General features: G+C 41.0%; 1 protein-coding gene across 3 annotated transcripts in view; it reads right to left on the reverse strand.

Moving 5' to 3' along the window:
* The window catches only part of atf6 (activating transcription factor 6), a 367,278-nt gene that overhangs the window by 329,619 nt on the left and 17,735 nt on the right, over positions 1-19,924 (reverse strand). For all 3 annotated transcript variants that reach the window (XM_078561554.1, XM_078561552.1, XM_078561553.1), the window contains exons 2-6: positions 19,427-19,491; positions 9,553-9,637; positions 8,802-8,878; positions 7,849-7,984; positions 3,667-3,849 (exon numbers count right to left, since the gene is read on the reverse strand). In XM_078561554.1, the coding sequence (XP_078417680.1) occupies positions 3,667-3,849; positions 7,849-7,984; positions 8,802-8,878; positions 9,553-9,637; positions 19,427-19,491 (546 nt within the window). The remainder of the gene's footprint in view (positions 1-3,666; positions 3,850-7,848; positions 7,985-8,801; positions 8,879-9,552; positions 9,638-19,426; positions 19,492-19,924) is intronic.

A 19,924-nucleotide genomic window follows, 5' to 3' on the forward strand; every position in this document is an offset into this window, starting at 1 on the left:
TAGAGGCCATCAACATAAGATAGTTACTAACATATACTCTAGGGAATTTAGAAGAAATTTCATCAGCCAAAGAGTGGTGAAAATGTGGAACTTATTACCACATAGAATAGCTGAGATGGATGGAATAGATCCTTTTTTTCTTTCATTGGATGTGGACATCACTGGCTAAGTCAGCATTTGTTGTCAATCCCTAATTGTCCTTGAGAATGTGATGGTGAGCCGCCACCTTGTACTGCTGCAGTCCGTGTGTAGTGGGTGCACCCACAGTGCTGTTGGAAGGGAATTCTAGGATTTTGACCCAGCAACAGTTCCAAGTCAGGATGGTGTGTGGCTTGAAAGGGTAACTTGCATGTGATTCTCCCCCGCATCTGCTGCCCTTGTCCTTCTAGGTGGTAGAGTTTGCGGATTTGGAAGGTGCAGTCAATGGAGCCTCGGTGAGTTGCTGCAGCGTATCTTGTAGATGGTGCACACTGCTGCCTCTGGTCGTTGGTGGAAGGAGTGAATGTTTAAGGTGGTGGTTGGGTTTCAGTCAAGCGGACTGCTTTGTCCTGGATGGTGTTTACAGAACAAATATTACTCTTTTGCTTTAATAACCTGTTCATGTTCAATTTAATGTTTTGAGACTGGTGAGAAATCTCCATTATCTCATTTATTGTAATGAAAGACTACTTCTTAACCCAAGAAACACTATCCCATGTTGACAAATGGCCTACTATATACAATTTTTTTGAAAAAAATCACAGCTTTGCTATATTGTCAATGATCTTGAGTTTGTGTCCACCAGTTGCTGCTTCATCTACTAGTGGAAACGGGTTCTTTTGAATCACTTTATCAGAATATGATTTTGGAAACTACAATTAGATCTCATCTTAGCCTTTCTGTTCCAGTCTTGCCACACCACATTCATCCTTTATGTCAGCTCAAATGAATTTGTCCTGTACACTCTCAAGGGCCACACTACCAACCTTCTTCTATGCAAAGAACTGCTGTCAACTAGAACCTAACCAGTCCAAGCTTCTTCAGCTCATTGATCAGATTGGTTGTGAACTAACAACACATAAATTTACCACTGTGGTCCAAGGCAGAAGCTGCTGTCTATCACTGTCAAATCCATTAAAACGAGTTAGCAGCTCTCTGGGAATCAATGCAGCCCATTTAGTCTTTCAACAGATATAAATCATATATTTACCATAAACTTGCTGAGAAAGAATTGCAAGTTTCCTGAAAGTCATTTGCCCACTGTAAAAGAACTCATCTGAACTGGGGGTATGGCAAAAATCAAAACCGATTTTCCCTGTTTTACAGTTTCCTTGCTCCAACTGTTTGTTTCCATATTCACATGGTAACTTTGGAATTTGATCAGACTAATTACAATCTTTGGAGTCTTTTTCAGAATCTCTCTCACTTATTTTTCAAACAGTTCAACTCAGTATGCCAATTGTTCAATGAATACAATTTGCTTTTGTGTAAATATTGTCTGTTAGATTGCTTGTTTGAGCAAAAGTCAAACAGTGTGGTGTTTTATACTTTTCCAACAGCCAAAGTTTTCATGATAGGTGCAACCTCTCTCAATAAAAAGTTAATTGTTGACCAAGCAGCATGCTCTACCACTTCATGCTATACATAAATTTTAACGTTTCATGGAGATGCAGGTTGCTGATAATAGAATCCAAGGCGGTTGATTAAGTCTTTACTGAGAGACTTCATTGACTTCCTATAGTCTCATAGCTCTCCCCTCACCCACCCAGTCTCTAGCTGTCTCCTATTTATATGTGCTCCAAGTACTTAATTAAACAGTGCCCTTCACCTGTGTATATTGAGAACATAATGAACATACAATTAACAGTTGCCTCTGGAAACTCTATTTTGCTGTCAAACTCAATGCAGTTGGAGCTGGAAGAATCTGAACTGTAACAAAGGCTGAGGCAGAAAACTTAACATTCAGTTTTACTGAAATCACAGATAACAGGTACATTTATTCCAGTCATTCAAATGGAAGGAAAAAATATGTGGTTGATAGCAAAATGGGTTCACACCCCATCAGGGCTGATGGAAGAGAAGTTTCCTCTGACTATTGGCCTGGTAAAAAGTTTGTTTGGTCAATGTCAGTTCCATTTCTAATGTAAAATAACATAAATTGTCCAGTTACGGACCAACAAGAAACTCTACATCTCGAGGTATGCAACAATTACAGACAGGCAATAGCAAAAGCCATGGTTCCCGATTTACCAACAGCTTATTTCCTTTGGAAGATTCATCTGTCACACTTTTGATGACTCTCCCATGTTGCAATGAGTGCCTTTTATAGTTTTGGCTGGTAACTGCATTGACTGGCTGATCTTGAACTTTTCCCACTTAAGGAACATGTTTGAAAAGTCACAGTCTGGTATCATGCACAATCCTCAGACTTTTTGAACGTCAACAATACCTGGGGTGTCTCTGAACTGCAGGGTGAACTCTTCAGTATTCAATACGAATAATTTGACTAACTTAGTGAATAAATCCATTAGCCTGGTAGGTTAAGGATGCAATGAGCACGCACAAAAAGTGTTAAGTCAACTCAAACATGTGTAATGATGAACATTTTGCCAAAAACTTCTGCAGGGAAGTCCTTTAACCAAACTACAGCCAAATTAGAGCTGACCAGATGTCTGGAGACAACCTGCAGATACTTCAAGGGGCTCCATACATATATTCTGTCTGAGGGTGGGAAACCATTCTTGGTAGTAGGGTTTGGAGCTGTCAAAAAGTGGTTGCCCTGCCAATCTGTTGTGACCTGTTAATTATCAAGCAGGACATTAAAATCAAGGTTTTGCTTCACAGAGTTATACTAAATATTGTTGACAAGTAGGCTCCCAATTCTTACAAGCTTTTAGTGATCACTCAATTTCTCTGGAAAAGAAATATCCCTCCTGTCAAAAGGGTAGCAACAATCTTTACAACTTATAGCCAGGCACCGGAGACAACAAATATCAAACATCACACAGATCTTGACCCATAGTATGTGCCTTCCTTCTCCAAAGAGGGGCAGTATTTGCCTTCTCGTCCCTTTTGTACTTATTGTATATAACTGCCCATCTCTGATTAACAAGGTCACTTGACATGCTATCCTCAATTGATTAGAGCAGTAAGCCCATCCTTCTGGGTATCATAATTGAGGGGCAAGACGTGCACAGTCTTGAGTTGGGAGAAAATCTAGACAAAGCTATTTGGTTTCCAGCTGGTGCATCAGATAGGAAATCCATCCATTGCCAGTGCATCTTAAGCTTGATTTGTTTCAGGAACTGGGCTCAAGAACCTCTGACCACAGTCTGCAGAAAGGTGAAGGCATCAAGTTCAACCTATTTTGAGACATTTCTCAAGTAATCTTGGTTGCCCCCTCAGTGATTTTCTCAAAGGGTCATTGCTTTGTTTTATGTCGTTGTGTTTTAATATTGCGTTACAACTATCTCTCTGTCTGTGTAATATACAGGGTCCCTAGGCAGAGTTGTGCCAAGAAAACCTCAGCAACAACCTTCAAGGCATGATTGTGGCCATTTTGCAGAGAAAAAGTTGATGTGTCAGGAAGACACAATACTGCTGCCATATTTAATGTATACCAGAGGAAACCATAAAGATAGATCCACAACCACAGGGATGTAATATTTTAAATCACAAGGTACTCACCAGCAGGAGCTGGACAGATTTTTATTGGTTGTTGTTTTAAGACAGACACCACATTTTGAACTGGTTGGATTATTATGGTTTTCCCAGTTAGTGTTGGACTAGGTTGTGACACAGATAAAGCAGGAATGATGATGGGCTTCGGTTGAATAGGTTTCTGTTTAGATACATTTGAAGTGACATTCACTGTAACAGAAGAAGAAACATGTTTCTAATTATGGTACAAATAAATACTGATTATCAAAGCTATAAGGTTTTACAAGTAAGGCAGTAAAGCAGAATTCTAGCAAGTTAACTACAAAACGTGCACAACTCCTGCTATTTCATGGGCAAATACAAGACTAAAGCTCAAGTTAATCCCTTTCCAAACGATAGTGAATTCACCCTTATCATAATTGAACAGGCAACACAGGAAACAGAATTAAGATTTATAAAATATTTTACACCACACTTTCATACATATAAATAGAAATTTTATTTAATGAGAAATCAAGCAACAGCCAAAAGCTAAAATTGTATCCAGATAGTTACAGAAGAAATTTTCTGAAATCTTGCACATCTTCTAGCAATGGAGATATTAAATCCATGAGTGGGCACTTCAGTGTCAAGCACAGGCAGCTGCTGAACATATTCATCAGCTTGAAACTTCTTTGCCATATACACATCCAATGTCTTTTCACTCCAAACCATAAAACACATTTTGCCAATTACTTAAAATCAAAATAATTAGTGGTGTTTTGTTGGTTAGCATATTGGGAGTGGAACATTTAAGAAGATGTTCATCACATCTGCCAAATCATACAGCATCAGGTTAGCTGTAACCAGTCAGCAGGAAAAAGTATTGGCATTTCAACAAACAACCATTCTAGTCTAGACTTCAGAAACATTTTGTGCAACCACAATAGTTGGATCAAGTTTGTTTCCAATATCTGTTATTGCTAAAATGGCAGCAGTGTGACGATCTACTCACAAAATGAAAATATTAATAATAGTCCTTTCAAAACAAGCTGTCGCGCTTGCCATTCAGTGTTGAATATTGTACCTCCAACCTAGTTCATTGCAGTTAACCTAAGCCATAACAAATGGGAAGAGGAAACAACAGTGACTACATTACACACAACAAACCTTTGATAATTACACTTTTTTATTCTTTATTCTAACCTTTTGAATACATATTGCTTGGGACCCTCCGTTTCCTTGTCTACATGATCTTACAGTGTGGATGTGCATGGGAATCATCACTTCCACAGCTTTCTTCACCCAGTTACACAATAAATGAATGAAGCATAACTTTGACAGCCCAACAACGAGCAGACATTGTCCATATAAATCACTGTTGGATCCTGCTTTCACTTGCCAAAACTGCTCATTATTTCTATATACCCTGGGGTGCGAAAGTTTCTAATCTCCATTACAAACCATCTTGTTAAACACTGTTTCCCCTGTCTCCTGCAAGCACCATCAACAGCTTTTTCGGTTACTATTCAACAGAAGCTACACTGAACACTCCTGCCAACATTGCAGCTACTAGTTGAAGAGTGGAGACTAGGTACTCAACAATGTATGATTCATCTTTTGGACCTTCAGTGCTACCCAGCACCTGAAAGGCTGAGATCACAATTATGATGGAATTCTCACCACTCGCCTAGGGCATAACCTCTACAACACAAACTTGAAACAAATAAGACAGAACAGTTTGTTTGATTGCCTGTCACTGGAATTAATATGCACTTGCTTCATCACTTTTTGTGGCGTACATTGAAGGATAAATATTGACCAGGACGCCGGACTTCTGACAAAGGCTGCAAGCCTCAGCTCAAAATTCCATTCTCCTTCCCCATTGCATACTCGGAGGCCTACCAAACCCAACTTTGAAGCAGAGATGAATTTAAACCCATCCTGCTAATCATTACCTGTCTAATTCCACATCCTCTACACCAACCTCAACCACCTTCATCACTACATATTTTGTCCATCATCTCAAGCCTTAAAATCTCCAAATCCTCCACTCAGCAGTTGGACTATCCACCAACTCACAGAATTCTACCCAATTGCTGGTGTGTCAGCCATGGCTCAGCTTATAGTATTCTTGATTCTCAGTCAGAAGGTGCTGATCAAGTCTTGAGCACAAGAATCCAGGTTGGCACTCCAGTGCAGTACTTCACCATCAAAGGTGCTGCCTTTTGGATGTGGCAGTAAACCAAGGCCCCATCTGCTCTATCAGGTGGAGGTCAAATATCCCTTGGCACTACTTCCAAAAGAGCTGGGGGAGCTATTTCCGGTGTCCTGGTCAATATTTATCCTTCAATCTACGTCACAAAAAGTGATGAAGCAAGTGCATATTAATTCCAGTGACGGGAAGAACTTTATTTCCCTTTGGACAGACACAGAAGGAAGTGTGATTGGCAGGGGGAAAAGGGATATGGGTGCCAAGTGATACAAGGAAGTTATCTGGGATAGGCCTTCTATGTGATAGGCACAAAAGTAGGAGAGAAGCCACGTGAGATGGCAGAGTCAAGGTGATGGCCATGAATAAGAGAGGGAATTTTATATGAAGGAAGAGATTGGGGAGGATAAGAGGGCAGTGAACTGATGAAAAAGCGTAATGTGTTAAAATGAGTGTTGAAATCACTGAGAAGTTGATTGGTGTGTAAACTGAGGGAGAGAACCGGTGAAGATATATCAGCAAGAACATATTTTTTTAAAACTGGTTACTTGGGTGGGGAGCAGAGACGAGGATTTTAATTTAGAGCGAAGAGTGGTGGAACAAAGGAGAAGGGGAGTGATCAAGATGTAATTTGGTGACAAGACCAACACCAACACAACTACCACTGTGGTATTCCAGGCAGGGCAAGTGGTACAAGATGTAGCCAGGCGGGGTGGCCCTTGCCTGTCCGTAATGAATTAACTTAAAACAGCAAATGAGTTGCGCTATCTTTCTTTCTACGGTAAGAACAGCACCAGCTGCAGGAGAACAGCAGCATACTCATGTGCATAAACGCAGGGATGGAACCAAAATTCTGTAAAGATGGAATGGGACATTGAAGAATTAATTTTAGTTGAGAGCAGGCAGGAAATCTAAAATAAAAACAGAAAATTCTGGAAAATCTCAGCAGGTCCGGCAGCATCTATGGAAAGAGAAATAGAGTTAACATTTCAAGAACTTCGAAGAACAGTCATACTGGATTCAAAATGTTAACTCTGTTTCTCTCACCACAAATTCTGTCAGAACTGCTGAGTTTTTTCCACAATGTTCTATCTTTCTTTCATATTTCTAGCATCCACAGTACTTGGCTTTTATTTTAGGTAGGAAATCTAGATTCTTTAAATGGTCCTGAACTGAGGATCTTGGTGGGGCTATGGTCCTTTATTGATCCTTGGCAGGGACGAAGATGACCATTCAAGTCGTGTCTACGAACTGTTCAATTAACTGTGGATTTACAATTAGCTTACTGGTGCCTAGTTAAATGATTTATTTGTATTTTGAGGTCAAGCGACATTGCAGAATTAAAACTCAGTTTTAGAAGCTAAAATAAAATGTGAAAAACATCATAAAAACTGGCTTTAAAAAGGTGCTTAAATATATTCAGAAAGTCTGACCTCTGTTGCCCTTTTTACACTCATGTAAGAATTAACCAGATCTTCTTTCACCTTTTTGAATGTTTTAATTTCAATGGAGTTAAGTCAAAATATCTGTTAATTTGTCTAAAATAATTTCAGCAGACAGCACAAAGCAGCTGAGCCTAAGCACGAACTAATTCCAACAGATCATGGTTAATTCTGTTGGGCTGAGTGAGTTTTACACCCTGGCCATAGCTTTCCAAGATTGAACAAGCCATCAAAGTGTAAAGAAATACAAAAACACACAAGGAAATTATCTTAATCATTGGCTTCTTTTCGAACAAAGGAGAGACTGATCAATACTCCTCTTCAAATAACAACGTAACATGAAGGACGAACACATCAATAACCATATCAGGTCTTAGAAGGCGCTAATCTGGGTCCTATACATTGAACACTTATCTGATGGGTTAAAGTAAACCAACATGAGCATTATTTTGCAGCTACTGTTTCCAATTCACATACAGTGTTGAAATGTACACCTGACTTCCAATGAAAAATGAATTATGCTGATAGCCGCAATCACTTGTCAGTGATAATCTTATCTAAAATGAGAATTCATACCTGGAACTAATTCATCAGGTTTTACTTCAGGGGAGCTCTTGGCATTTAATTGTCGTACTGGAGAAGAACACTCACTGGTCTTACTAGATGGCGAAACTGGGGAAGATTGACATGATAAGGAGTAGATCAACTCTTCCTGTTTTAAAAAAAAAACAAAAAAGCTACACCAAGGATATTATGCAATTACAAAACACAGCTACTTATGTGCATTTTGAAAACATTATCTTAGCATTTCATTGCAATTCATTGTATGTGAAGAATACTGGGATCTTTTGAGGTAGTAAATTCAAATTTTCCTTTCAATCCTGAAGATGCTGCATACTTTAATAGAGTGACTAAGATTTCCATGACAATGAGAGGTAACAAGCATAACGTAAACTTGTCTCTTCACAGATGCTGACGCATAAAATTAAAAATCAAAAAGCCTCATGAAATGTTGGCCCTTATCTCAAAGGGGCGGGAATACAATGGAGTAGAAGTAATATTTACGGTTAGATAAAGCTCTGGTTGGACCCAATTTGTGCTATTCTGTTCAATTCCGGGTACCTCACCTCAGGAAGGATATCCTGGCCTTGGATGGGTGGAGGGTAGATCCACCAGAATGATATGAGGGCTAAACTAAGGTGGGTACATGTAACAAGGTACACATAAGCCATGATCTAGCCAAACAGCAGAACATGCCCGATGGAATAATGATCTACTCCTGTCCAATATTCCTGCTAGCTTGCCACACAGTTTTCTTTCACACAATTGGCACTTGATGGACTAATAACAATAGCACACAGTTTGACAGTTTAGTGGTGTAACTACACAAACCATCATTAATAGCTCATATTTCCGAGGAAAACACTGAAGGTGCAAAGGAAGCTTTGAAAACGTTGTGGTTTTGTGACTGTTCTCAGCAGCCAAAACTATTAAAAAGATTAGGGCCAATAGTAAGAGAAATTGCTTACATGTTGCAAACTTAAATCTGCAGAAGGCACTGAACAGCTCGAAGCTGGAGACTGAGGTTCAGACATGATCTGTGCATCTATGGAAAAAGATAACACACAGACACACACATCATTCACATTAACATGTTCACAACTTTGCAAATCACTCATCCTACCAAAGTTTTCTGCTCATGCCTGACAAAACAATGAAGGAACTGCAGCTGAAGAAAAGATTTATCTTGTCAACATGCCCTCTTAATTGACTAATACTAACAGGACGAACAGTCCATCTTGAACAAACACAAAAATTAGCAGTTTCTCTCACGCTGAGAACGGATAATCTTATCTACAATTAGCAGCTTTCAGGAACAGAATTTAATCACTGACATCAGCTGAAGCTCAGTGGTGGCACCCTCAACAGAAGGTTCTGGACCCAACTCCTGAGACTTTAGCCCAATGCAGTACTAAACCATGACAATCACTCACCAATGCAAACATAATGTAAAATATTGTTACCACAGTTTTGTTCCTGACCATCACACATCTAAAATCAAGGTTTAAGGACTATCAATTATTATCCAGCTTCTATTGTCCATCCTCAGTTTTGTCTTCTCACAAATCTTTTCTCTATTCTTTTCACACTTGGTGGTATTCTCCATAGGGTGGGTGAGACGGGGGATGTTGGCCATACCTTTCACCCATGCTTCAGAAATTGATTTTATGAATCAAATCATATCATTTACAGTGATTTACAATTGAGAGTATAAGATACCAGGAGACAAGCTGTACGTTGGTCCCCACGGATCATCATCCCAAGGTGTGAATTCCAAACTGAAGTCAATTTCCATGCCCATGTCCTATTGAAGGAAAAACAAAATGCAAACTTTATTATTATGCACATTACAATCCGCCAATTTGTTGGCATTTATATATACATAAGGTTCAATTAACTGCATTCACCACCTGGAAAATGGTCATCATCATGCAAGAAATATTGTATACAATGTTAAATCCACCTCAACCTGAAGATAAACTTCATTCGTTTGGCCCAGTAGTTATTGGTTCAATGCTGCTGTAATCTAAATTAGCTAATCAATGCAAAAATATACCTCCCCAGAACCATGGCTGCATATTCACTGAGAGAATAGTAACATTCAAATGAAGACTCTGAGGGCACGAAGCATGTAAGAAAAGATGTTTCAAAATAATTACTTCATCAGAAGTGAGTTCTAGCAGGTTCTGGTATATTGAGCCAAGCTATAAATTTGCCAACAATTTTAAGGTTTTTAAGTTTAGCAAGTATATTTATTGCAATTGAATCTGTGTGTAACAGCAGAAACAACAGAACTGTGAATAGTCTGCAAGTGGCAAATACCAAGCAGAAGGCAGCAGGGTTTCCAGGTAACAGATGGAAAAGAGATTGGTTTAAGGGTTGTGTTTCTAATGGAGTTAATGTTACGGGGTAGGGGGTGATGGTGAAGGCTGGGCACTGCAGGAGACTAGTGTTGAAATTTCCACACACAATTGGATTCAGAAACATGAGCGAATTAGTCTAAGCCATTGATGAGACCCAAATACCGAGGACAGATGAAACCAAGGGGCAAACTCCAGAACTAAATTAGTTCAACAAAATAAACAGGTGCAACAGTAGATTATATGCGATGGATAAGTGTTAATTATCATATAAGTGGGGGAGAAAGGGGATCCTAAATTTCCCATTGTTGAAATTGCAGAAGATGAAGTTGAAAGTCATCCAAGGGCATGAGTGGACTTCACATTCAAAAAGTCCAGTCACTGGAGAACAGCAAACAAAATAGTCGAACTGCACTGCCAAAGTCATCAAATCCAAGTCAGTTTACATGCTCAAACTGCATCATGCCATCGTCAGACAAGGTTTAGAGTTGTATTGGAAAAGAACAAGGGAAAACAAAGTTTGAAAATAACCAAATACAGAGGAAGGCTAGCTCTAAGCTAAAAAGGTGGATTAAAATCAAGATTTGGCAGTAAAAATAGTCAATGAGTAACGAGAGGTCGTCAAAGAGGAGAGATTGTGTGCAAATTAGACACATGTCCACAAGGGAGGAAGGAAGGGCATTCCAAGCTGGAGCTCCTTGGATAACTCAAGAGAGAGGTGAAAATGAAACAGAAAAGGATATCACTGAATGGACACAACCTTGGTCAAACATTGACAAAAGAGCTGAACTCCAGAGGTGAGGTGAGAGGGACTGCCCTTGACATCAAGGCAGCATTTGACCGAGTATGCCATCAAGGAGCCCTAGCAAAACTGGAGTCAACGGGAATCAGGGAATACTCTTCACTGGTTGAAGTCATACCTAACACAAAGGAAGATGGTTGTGGTTGTTGGAGGTCAGTCATCTCAGCTCCAGGACATCACTGCAGGAGTTCCTCAGGGCAGTCTCCTAGGCCCAACCATCTTCAGCTGTTTCACAAATGACCTTACTTCTAACCTTATGATGGAAGTGGGGATGTTCACTAATGATTGCACAGTGTTCAGCATCATTCACGACTCCTCAGATACTGAAGCAGTCCATGTTCAAATGCAGCAAGATCTGGACAATATCCAGGCTTGGGCTGACAAGTGGCAAGTGACATTCACGCCACACAAGTGCCAGGCAATGACCATCTCCAACAAGAGAATCTAAACATCTCCCCTTGACATTCAATGGCATTGCAATCACTGAATCCCCCATTATCAACATCCTGGGGGTTACCACTGACCAGAAACTGAACTGGAGTAGCTATATAAATACTGTGACTGCAAAAACAGGTCAGAGGCGAGGAATCCTGTGGCGAGTTACTCATCTCTTAAATCCCCAACGCCTGTCCACTATCTACGAGGTATAAGTCAAGAGTGTGATGGAATACTCTCCACTTGCCTGGATGAGTGCAGCTCCAACAACACTCAAGAAGCTTGACACCATTCAAGACAAAGCAGCCCACTTAATTGGTACCCATCCACAAACATCCACTCCCTCCACCACCGATACTCAGTGGCAGCAGTATGTACCACCTACAAGATACACTGCAGGAACTCACCAGCCTTCTTGGACAGCACCTTCCAAACCCCAAGACCACTACCATCTAAAAAGGACAAGGACAGGAGACACATGGGAACACCACCACCTGCAAGTTCCCCTCCAAGCCACTCAACATCCTGATTTGAAAGTATATAGTCGTTCCTTCACTGTCACTGGGTCAAAATCCTGGAACTCCCTCCCTAACAGCACTGTGGGTGCACCTACACCACATGGACTGCAGCAGTTCATGAAGGCAGCTCACCACCATCTTCTCAAGGATAATTAGAGTTGGGCAACAAATGCTGGCCTAGCCAGCGACGCCCGCATCCCGTGAACGAATAAAAAAAATGCAAGACATTCTGTGAGGGTACACGCAACAGCCAGAAGTCAGGATCCAAAGAATTAAGCTGTAAAAAGATCGAAGTTTTATAGGCAGAGTTTCAGGAGTTAGGGAAAAATAAAAATCAGGACCCCAAAAGGTGACAATCTCTGAATTATTCTCAATGCTACTCTGTATAGAAACAGGAAGAATGCATGGCTAGAGAGATGGCACAGGTGGAACAGCTTCTGATCCTTGGGTGCAGCTCCAAGGCAGGATGGACCTATAAAGGTCAAGTTGCATCTGAACAAGGCTGGGACCTATATCTCGTGGGGCGATTAACTCAGGCTGTGGAAAAGGGTTTACATCAATTTGGCAGGGGGAGGGGAACCATTGCAGCAGAGATCAGAGGCAGGGTTCAAAAACTCGGAAAGTGAAATAGCAATAGAATAAAGAATAATGTAGAAGAGTAGGAATTTGATGGAGCCCATGATCCTGATGACTGCCCTGCAGCAATTTAGCAATGGGAGCAACGTTAATTACTTTAAAGCAAGACTTCCAAGACCCACCTTAGACAGCTGCAGGCCAATCAAATGGAGAATGGCTCTGTAGTCCCAGCTGCAACAGCTGGATGCGGTGGCCATGGCTGGGACGACAGGAGTCCCACTACGCCAAGGAGCCCAAGTAAGTCCAGGGTCGCGGGTCTCAGCAAGATGGGTTAGGGGCCACATTCAAGAGGCTGGGGGAATTCAAGAGGGGGTTGCCTGGGGCCCGCAAAGGAGGATTCCCCCCCGCCACCTTGCCCAACATCGGCGCACATAAGTAAAGCTGCCACACTTCCCACACTTTTTTTTAATTCATCCACGGGATGTGGGCTTCGCTGGCTCAACCAGCATTTATTGCCCATCCCTAATTGCCCTTGAGAAGGTGGTGGGTGAGCTGTCTTCTTGAACTGCTGTAGTCCATGTGGTGTAGGTACACCCAGAGTGCTGTAAGGGATGGAGTTCCAGGATTTTGACCCAGCGACAGTGAGGGAACAGTGATATACTTACAAGTCAGGATGGTGAGTGACTTGGAGAAGGAACGTCCAAGTGGTAGTGTTCCCATCTATCTGCTGCCCTTGTCCTTCCAGATGGTAATGGTCATGGGTTCAGGAGGCGCTGTCAAAGGAGCCTTGGTGAATTCGTGCAGTGCATCTTGTACGTGGTACGCACTGCTGCTACTGTACGTCAGTGGTGGAGGGAGTGAGTGTTTGTGGATGCAATGGGCACCCCCGCCATGGGTAAAATATCAGCAGGGGTAGGATGACGCTATAACTGGTCATTAACTGACCATTTAAGGGGTTCAAAAGGCCCAACGGCAGGCAAACAAGCCCAAAGGAGGGCAACTAAGCCACCTGACACGGCCCCCAACCAACATCCACTCATACCATCGCCCCCCCACTCCCATAAAATTTCAGGCAGGTCGGGGGCGGGTAGGGGGAGCGGCATGCATGCTGCCCATCGGATTTTATGTGCCCTTCCCACCTTCCAAATGCCAGCAGGGGAGTATTAAAATCCAGTCCAATGACTCGAACACAGACCTGGCTTCAACATGGCAAGAAATGGAAACTAAAATCTTGGCAATGTATTCAGGAGGTAGAGGGAAAGGGAAAAGAACAGGGTGGAAGAGAGCAGGTGATAATATTTATCAAGGGCAACATTACATTCCTACAGAAGAATGATATGCTCAGGGGTTCAAATACTTCATTCTATTTGGTTCGGGCTAAGGAACAGAGGGGAGCAACTGAATTACTGGGTCTCTACCATAGATCCCCAAATAGTGAGAGAAGATAGGAGTTAATCTGTAGGTACATTTCAGAGAAATAAAAATAAAATCCTAATATAGACTGGGGAAAACAGCGTGGAGTACAATGAGAGTAAAGAAATTCCTGCAGTGCATATATGAGAACTTTCTTAATCAATATGTTTCTAGACCCATGAGGGAGAAAACAATACTGAATCCAGTTCTGGACAAATAGCTGGGCAAGTGGAGTGTGCTTCAATGGGAGAACACCTAGCTAATAATGCTCATTATATAAATCTGTTTAAAGTAATGATGGAAAGGGACAAAAAAAAATAAAGGTGAAAATATACAAATGGAAGAGAGCCAATTTCAGTGATTTGAGAAATGAATACAAGCGGACTAGAAAGAAAAATTTGTCAAGAAACCAGTAATGGCAGGCCTAGAATGTTGAAATAATTCAGGTACAAACCAAGCCAAAAGAGGAAATCTGGAGCTTCCCGAATGACAAAAGAAGCAGAAATTGAAATAAAAGCAGCAGGATGTTCATGACAAATGTCAGGTGCACAATAGAGTGGAAAAACAGGCAGAATATAATGAGAGCAAGAGGAAATTGGAAAAGGATACAAGGTGGGCAAAGAGAAAATGAGAAAAGATTAGCAGCTAACATAAAAGGGATCTGAAAACTCTCTTATGAACATAAAAAATAAAAAGAATAGTGGGGTTCATTAGGGCCAAAAAGGGAATCTTTTTGTGGAGGCAGAAAGCATGGCTGAAGCACTCAATGAGTAATTTGCATTCCCGTTCACAGATCAAGTTAAGAGCCCAATGCTGGAAGAGGGAGCAGATAAAAATAAATTTGAAAGGAGGTGCTTTGTAGGTTGACATCAGTCAAGTTAAAAAGTCACCCAATCAGGATGGGAGCATCCTAGGTTGCTGAGGTAAGATAGGGTGGAGACAACAGGTCTAACCACAAATCTTTCACTTCTCCTTGGGTATGAGGGGAATGGAGGATTACAAGTGTTAAAATTCCTGTTCAAAAAAGGGGAGAGGAGTAAATTGGTAACTGCAGGCCAGTCAGTCTGTAATCATTGGCTGGAGAACTAATAGAAACCATGGTCAATGGCAAAACTAATCTCACTTGGAGAAGTATGAGTTAAGGAGCAGCCAGCAGGGATTTGTTAACTATGAGTGGACTGATGAAGGTAGTTCAGTAGATGTTGTACATGTAGACTTCCAGAAAGCATTTGATAAAGTTCCACATAACAGACTTAATCAGAAAAGGCAGTTTGTGTTCTTGAAGCGACAATGTTAACTTGGGTACATAACTGGTAAGGGATAGGAGCCAAGTCGTAGTGGTGAATGGTTGTTTTGTTTACTGGAGGGAAGTGTTCAATGGCGTCCCCTAGGAGTCGCAATTCGAGCTTTTGCTTTTCTTAAATATAAATTACCTTGACTTGGATACAAGGAGCATAATTTTGAAGTTTACATTTCATACAAAATCTGGCAATATAAGTAGTAATGAGCAGGAAATCACCAGACTTCATGAGAACATAGGCAGACTAATGAAATGGGCAGACATCTGGCAAGTACAATTTCAGACAAAGAAGTGTGAAGTGATACAATTTCAGAGAAACACCATGGAGATACAGCAGAATCTAAATTGTACTATTTTGACAAGAGCCAAGGGACCCAGGGTACATATTCACCAAGTAAACTGAAACTGGCAGGGCAAATTGATAAAGTGGTCAAGAAAGCACATCAGATCATTGGCTTTGTATATAGAGGCATTGAAAACAAAAACAAGGAAGTCACACTGAACATTACAATTCACGAGTTCAATCTTACCTAAAATAATGTACATAATTCTCAACAACACACAGTGGGAAAGATGTCAAGGCCGTGGACAGTGGGACTTTTACTCAGGTGATAGCAGAGATAAAGGATTTCAGTTATATGGAAAACCTAGGACTGTTCACACTGGAGCAGAGATGGTTAAGACATGCTTTGATGAAGGTGTTCAAAATCATGAATTGCCTTTGATAGTTCAAGTGAGGAAAATTTGTTTCCAGTGGCAGGAGGATCCGTTTCCAGAGGACACAGCTTAATGTGATTGCCACAAGAGGCAACATGAGGAAATTCAACTTTACAACCGAGTTGTTACGATCTAAATGCATATTATGATTTGGAAGCAGATTCAATAGTAACTTTCAAAGGGGAATTGGACAAATGCTTCAAAAATTGCTGGACCATGGAATTAATTGGTTAACTCTTTCAAAGAGGCGGAGCAAGAGAGAGACGGAGAGAGAGAGAGGAGCAGAGAGAGAGAGAGGAAGAGAGAGGGGCAGAGAGAGAGAGAGAGGGGGGGCAGAGAGAGGGACGGAGAGAGAGAAAGAGAGAGAGGGGTGGAGAAAGAGAGAGAGAAAGAGAGAGGGGCGGAGAAAGAGAGAGAGAGGGGGCAGAGAAAGAGAGAGAACGAGGGGCAGAGAGAGAGAGGCAGAGAGAGAGAGAGGCAGAGAGAGAGAGAGAGGCAGAGAGAGAGAGAGAGGCAGAGAGAGAGAGGCAGAGAGAGAGGGGGCGGAGAGAGAGGGGGCGGAGAGAGAGGGGGCGGAGAGAGAGAGGGAGGGAGAGAGGGGGGGCGGAGAGAGAGACAGAGGCGGAGAGAGAGAGAGATGGAGAGAGAGAGGGGCAAAGAAAGAGAGAGAGAGGGGGGCAGAGAGAGAGAGAGAGAAAAAGAGGTGGAGAGAGAGAGAGAGAGAGAAAGAGGGCTATATTTCATGTACCATGAGGGTAATTCATTAGAGGTGCAGGTTCGTTTGGATTTTGGGATTTGCTTTCACTAAATCATAATAAATAGTGGTGCAGGCCACATGCTGATGCTGCTTTTTTAGCTACATTTCATGTACTAGGAGGGTATTTCATGAGTGCTGCAGGCCATATGCGGGAGCTGCTCATTTTATGCCTGTACTAATGATTTTATCATGAACAAACAACTTTAAACCATCTTACAAAATTGTAGCTTAACAGTTAGAGAATGATTACTAAGTTACTTCTCATTTCTTTTCATAACCAATTTCAACTTGAGGCAGATTTGAAATCCATTTCACCAACTTCTTTGTAAGCTGAAGGCTTGCAGTTGGCTCCATCTACTGTGCGGAACTGCAACTACTTATGGTGAAGGACCAACAGCGATGGCATCTACTAACCTATTTTATGGGACATAATGTAAATAACCTGTTTGAACTATACATGGAACCTGCTAACTATCCACTCTTCCAATCAAGATCACGACTTAAACAGCAATGTGAGGAGCACACGGATTTTTAGGAGAAATCATGTTTCATGAACTTGCTTGAGTTTTTTGATATGGTAAAAGAGAGCGTTGATAAGGGTAATATGGTTCGTGTGCTGTTTAATGACTTCTGAAAGGTGTTTGATAAAGTGCCACATAATAGATTTGTCTGCAAAGTTGAAGCTCATGGAATAAAAGAACAGTGGCAGCATGGATACGATGTTGGCTTAGTGACACGGCACAGTCGTAGTTGTTTTTCGGACTGGTAGAAAAGTATACAATGGGTTTCCCAGGTGTTGGTACAGGGACCATTGCTTTTCTTGATATATGTTAACAACCTAGACCTGAGTGTACAGGGCACAATTTCAAAATTTCCAAATGACCAAAAAAACTTGAAAGTATTGCAAACCAAAAGGAAGATAGTAATAGACTTCAAAAGAACATAAACAGGTTGGTGGATTGGACATACAAGAGGCAGATGTATTTAATGTAGAGAAAAGTGTGAAGTGATACATTTTGATCAGAAGAACGAGGACAAGTAATATAAAATAAAGGATACAATTCTAAAGGGGGTGCAAGAACAGGGAGTCCTGGAGATGTATGAGCACAAATCATTGAAGATGGAAAAGTAGGTTGAGAAAATGGGATCTTGGGCTTTATAAATAGAGGCATAGAGTACAGAAACAAATTACGATTGTTAATGTTGAAACTGTGCTGCAATAAAATGCATGCTTTAAGTTGGTAATTAAGCATAACCATCCCCAGCTGGGAAAGGATTAGGGAATCATTGCAAGAGTATATAAACCAGCTCACTCTGGATGTCTGTGAGGAACTGGGAGAATCTGTGACTTTACTTTGCTGTCTTGGAAATAAACCTGTTTTAAGGTACAGGCTAGCTTCAGACTCATTCTTCCTCAACATACAATTATGGGAATTAACAATGATGATCCTTTATTAAGCACTGGCTCAGCCTCAACTGGAGCATTGCGTCCAATTCTGGGCACTGCAATTTGGGAAGGATGTGAAGGCATTCAAGTGGGTGCAGAAAAGATTTAAGAGAATGGTTCTGGGAGGTGCTTCTGGTATATAATTGAAGTCACTTAACCTTGGGCAATAACTTTCGGTTACAAAGTCATTGCTCAATTGAGTCATAAACTAACAGTACAGACTTCCCAAATAAGCATATACTGGAAAATTCTCAGAAAACATGTTTTCACTATCACATTCAGTTTCAGAATTTTGTGCTGCTGTCCTACCTCCACTGGGAACAGGATTCAGACGACTAAAAGCACATTTTATGAAGGGCTCTAACTGGCAGGAGGAAACTGAGAACCTATTCACCTGGGTTGGATTTTAACCCAGGTGTACAGGTGAAAAGAGTGTGTACAAACTTTAATACTACCAAGTCTTACATATTTAAATACTCATCTAATTAAAGCTCAGCACACATATAAGGCTGGCTACGTTCCTAACACATTCACAAACTAATAAAAGTTTTAGGAGATATTTCAACTGACTCCAAGAATTTATTTGATTACATTTGTGATTGAATAATGAACAGCCGAACTTGACTGAATACCCTTTGCATCCAAACACAAGATGCTATGAGCTGATGACTCCTTCAGTAAAACAGCAAATAACACTATGACTCTCTTGTTTTAACCTCAGCAATGAGCTAAACTTGTCTTCAGCCAGAAAGTCAACAATCCTCCACAGCAGCAGAATCTTGGCAGTGACTAACTGCATCAAAGCATTTTAATGACAGAAAACAAAAAAACTTACGTAAATCATAGAATCAGACATGACAAAGTATAAAAGAGACCATCAACCCATTGTGACTGCGTGGGCTCTTTCAAATATTTATCCAGCTGATACTATTCATCTGCTCTTTCCCTGTAGCCATGCAAATTTCCCCTTGCCAAGTGTACGGCCAATTCTCTTTTGAAAGTTACTGTTAAATCGGTTTCCACCACCCTTTCCGGTAGTGCATTTCGGATCACAACTCAATGTGTAAAATAGTTTCTACTCATCCACCCTCTGGTTCTTCTGCCCAATATCTTAAAACGTATCTTCTGGTTACTGACCTCCCACCAGCAGAAACAATGTTTGCCTACCTGCTCTATCAAACAGAGAAAAGCTTCTACATAGTCTGAACATCCCAACACCAACCCAACTGATCTGCTGCTGAAAAAGGAATAATTTACGCAATACTTACAAAAGGATTTTTCAAAGCCTCAAGCATATCACTGGAATCATTCAGTTCTTCAAACAGAAAAGATTCTATAAGAAAACAGAAAAAAAACAAGTCATACCAGAGATCTGGATTTGGAATGGATTTTTCCACAAAATCGAACATTCTGAATAGCTTACCATCAATTATAACACTGCAAAGCAGAGGATGGCTCAGATACAAACTTCAAGAGCTCATCTTAGTTGTACAGCAACCTAAAGATTGTAACCCTGCCTTAAATTCACCCAAATATATCAAAGGTTAATCAAAAAATTTCTATGATTTTTTTATTGATTCACGGGATGTGGGCTTCACTGGCTGGCCATCCCTAGTTGCCCTTGAGAAGGTGGTGAGCTGCCTTCTTGAACCCCTGCAGTCCATGTGATGTAGGTACACCTACAGTGCTGTTAGGAAGGGGGTTCCAGGATTTTGACCCAGCGACAGTGAAGGAATGACGATATATTTCCAAGTCAGGATGGTGAG

This window comes from Cetorhinus maximus, chromosome 17 (genome assembly GCF_964194155.1).
Source record: "Cetorhinus maximus chromosome 17, sCetMax3.hap1.1, whole genome shotgun sequence".
Taxonomy (NCBI): Eukaryota; Metazoa; Chordata; class Chondrichthyes; order Lamniformes; family Cetorhinidae; genus Cetorhinus; species Cetorhinus maximus.